The sequence below is a fragment of the Pteropus vampyrus genome, unplaced genomic scaffold, assembly GCF_000151845.1.
Source record: "Pteropus vampyrus isolate Shadow unplaced genomic scaffold, Pvam_2.0 Scaffold434, whole genome shotgun sequence".
NCBI classification, from domain to species: domain Eukaryota; kingdom Metazoa; phylum Chordata; class Mammalia; order Chiroptera; family Pteropodidae; genus Pteropus; species Pteropus vampyrus.
In genome coordinates this window covers 874,781-878,178 of record NW_011889215.1, presented here as the reverse complement: position 1 = coordinate 878,178, position 3,398 = coordinate 874,781, and the positions used below count along the sequence as shown (strand labels likewise).

The 3,398-nt window shown below is 31.9% G+C and overlaps 1 protein-coding gene across 1 annotated transcript in view; it reads left to right on the top strand.

Annotated features, from left to right (window-relative positions):
- SPIRE1 (spire type actin nucleation factor 1) overlaps nt 1-3,398 on the top strand; it is a 207,688-nt gene that overhangs the window by 124,986 nt on the left and 79,304 nt on the right. Inside the window, exon 6 of the mRNA XM_023523983.1 lies at nt 1,151-1,217. Coding sequence (XP_023379751.1) covers nt 1,151-1,217 — 67 coding nt within the window. The remainder of the gene's footprint in view (nt 1-1,150; nt 1,218-3,398) is intronic.

The following is a 3,398-nucleotide window of genomic DNA, read 5'->3' as shown; positions in this document are numbered from 1 at the left end:
TAGTGTCAAAGAAATAGCCTAATTTTTTTAACTAGCTGGTCATTAAGGGCTGTAGTATGAATCGATATTATATGCATTTGAGTGAATAGTCTTACATTTGAGGAAATATCTACTCCCCATTTTTGGAAACTATCTGATTTTATTAGAATCACCCAAGTGTCTCTGGGAATTTCAGTGTTTTAAATATTGACATTTCTGATTATATTAATACCTTAGCATACTCATGTGTAAGTCAAAGTTTAACCTCTGTTTCAGGATAAGGTATGAATCTATAGTGTAGTATATTCATTTATTTAGTAAATAGTTACCAGATTAGGGCCCTGGGCTCTGCCTTCATGAAACAGAAGACAAATTTATAGAACAGATGATTACAGTTTATTAATGTGGCACACTTGACTATCTACTGTTTTTCCAATGTGTTACTGGATCGATAAATTCCTGCCCTCATAACTGACTTAAAGTCAGACAGACATGATGACCTTGGGGACAGGTCAGTGAATGCCATGCAGTTAGACTGGGATATGTCTGTTGTCAATGGGAAGGCACATTTTAGGATTCTGACTTTTCAGGTTAAAGATACTGGATAAATAACATCATTAAATGAAGGAGTAGGAAAAGATGCAGATTTGGGGGAAATGAATGATTTGCTTTGGACCATATTAGATTTTAATTGTTTGTCATATTTTATAACAGCTGAGTAAGGTATAATCAACATCCAATAAGCTGCACATTTTTAAAAAGTACAATTTGATAAATTTTGACATATGCATATACATACCTACCCATGAAACCATCTCTACAATCAAAATAATGAGCCTTTCCATTACCCCTCAAAATTTCCTCATATCCCTTTTTAATTCTACTTCCTGCCTCCCTCTTCTCTAGTTTCTAGGCAATGAGTGATCTTCTTTTTGTCACTATAGATTAGTTGAATTTTCTAGAATTTTGTATAAATGTAATCAAATAGTATATACTGTTATTTTTGTTTGACTTCTTTCATTCAGCATAATTCTTTGGAGATTTCATCCATGTTGTTGCCTATATCAATAGTTTATTCTTTTTATTGCTGTTTAGTATTCCAGTATATGGACATAGCAGTTTTGTTTATCCATTCTTCTTTTTATTGTCATTGGGTATTTCCTGTTTGCAGTATTCTTAATGAGGATATCTTTGCTGAGATACTTGGAATGATTTTAATCTGGAACATTAAAGAAAGAGTAAGACTAAAAAATCAGGTAGCCTATATTGTCTTATAAGCTAGTTTTATTTGTCATTTTAGAATAATATTGATTATCAAGTTTCCTTTGTATAGGAGAATACTCTGGCAGTGTCAGTTAGGTATATTTCAACTTGGTTAATAAATTTTTAAATTCGTTTTCATAGATATTGAAGCCAGATAAGTAACTCCAAGTGTTCAGAAGTTAGCAAACAGCTAGTATAAACTTGAACCAAAAATTTAATTTATTGTCTTAAGGCACCCTCATTTAAAAACTAGTACAATTACTGACAAGAGATGAACTAACTCCAAAGGTAGTTATATCTGCCCAGGTCACCAGCTTCTGTCTCATAATACCATTAAAATGAATTACCTAGAAAGATTATAATGAAATGAGGAAAGAATGAGGAATAGAATGAAGGAGAATCAGAATATCTTGAATGGCAGAATCTAAACATCTCAGAATATAATCTCTAATGGAATAAGGGATAAATGTAAAATCTCTAGGAATATATATACAGTAACAGTTGTGCATCATTTTATTTAATAACTGTGAAAAGTCATATGTAAAATTTTTGCCAAACAATAATACTTAAAGAACTGGCTATATAAAATAAGTCTGTTTGAATACATTTATACATTATACCAAAAGCTATGCAAGTAGTCATCCCCTAATTTATCTGTTTTGAGAATTTAAAATTTCATATGTCAGATTTTCTTAAAACCCAAGGAGATCAAGAGAAGAGACAGTATTTTAAAAAATGAGTTGATATTTGAACTGAATCTTAAAAGAATGAGTAAGAGAAGTTGAGACAAGAGCATTCTCAAGAGAGAAAACTAAATATTTTAGGGATATATTAGAATGTCTTTAATGGCATAATCTAAGAATCTGTTTTTAAAAATGAATATTTTAGAAGATGTTTTAATGGAAATACCACAATATTAAGTACCTCAAATTATTTTTTGAATAAAATATGGTATATATATTTTTTAAATCAAAAATTGTTTTTGGGGACTTTTTTGAGAAATTTAATCATAGTTATTTTATGTAGACAGTTTTTATTAAATACATCACTTGATTTTTCATTAATATATTTAAGTAGCTATTTGACCTACTTATTAATTTTAACAAACTGCAATATTTCAGTTAAATAGTGTGTAAATTTACTTTTCACTCAAACTATGACACCTGTGCTTACAGGCAGGAAAATAAAAAGAGTTAAAGTGTAATATTAATATACATATTAAACATGTTTTATGTTATAAGTACTTCATATCATTCTCTTGAAGGGTAGACAAGGAAATTTGCTGTTATTTATAGATAACTGATATTAAATAATTTGTAAAGATAGTAATAACATAAAATTTGTCATTTTTGAACATTTTATGTGTACAGAAAACGATACTTCAACTATGATCTTCTCCACAAACTGTGAAAAACTGTTTTCTTTTATTGATGAGGAAGCCAGGCTTGAGAAAGGTGAAGCAACTTGCTGGATGTCAAATAGCTAGTAGGTGGTTGTATCAATTAGCTATGGTGACAATAATGCTGTGTAATCAGACACTATAAAATCAGTGGGGCATAAGGTAATAACATTTATTTAGCTCATGAGTCTGTAGATCAGTTGTGGTGGCTTCACTATATGTGTATCTCATCCTTCTTCTGAGGGATCATGCCAGTGGGCACCGTGCCCACCTGAGCATGATGTTTTCATGGCAGTAATCGAAGAACGAGCGATAAGCCCATTGTGCATTTGCTTTTGAAGTCTTCGGTCATGTCATATCCACCACCATTCCAGTGGCCAAGCAAATCATGTAGCCAAACCCAGAGTGAAGGTGTGAGAAATATGTGTCTTCCTCTTTAGTGAGAAAGCCACAAAACAGAGTGTAGACACGGGAAGCCTGAAGAACTGAGGTCATTAATGCCTACCACAGTGGATGAGTTAGGATTTATACTGAAGTGTCTCAGCAGTTAGACCTTTGGATTCTCTACTGGCTTTCTACCCACTTTTTAGTATCTTAAAATCTAATTTTTAAAATTGTTTTTGTTTGGTTTACTCAGTGTTTTGTAACCCAAGCTCTTCATTTTTTTCTGTTTGACTGTAGCTAGTAGTCATTCATTGATGTGTCTCCACCGTTGGTACTTTCAGGCTCGATTCTGGGTACAGGTGATGAGGGATTT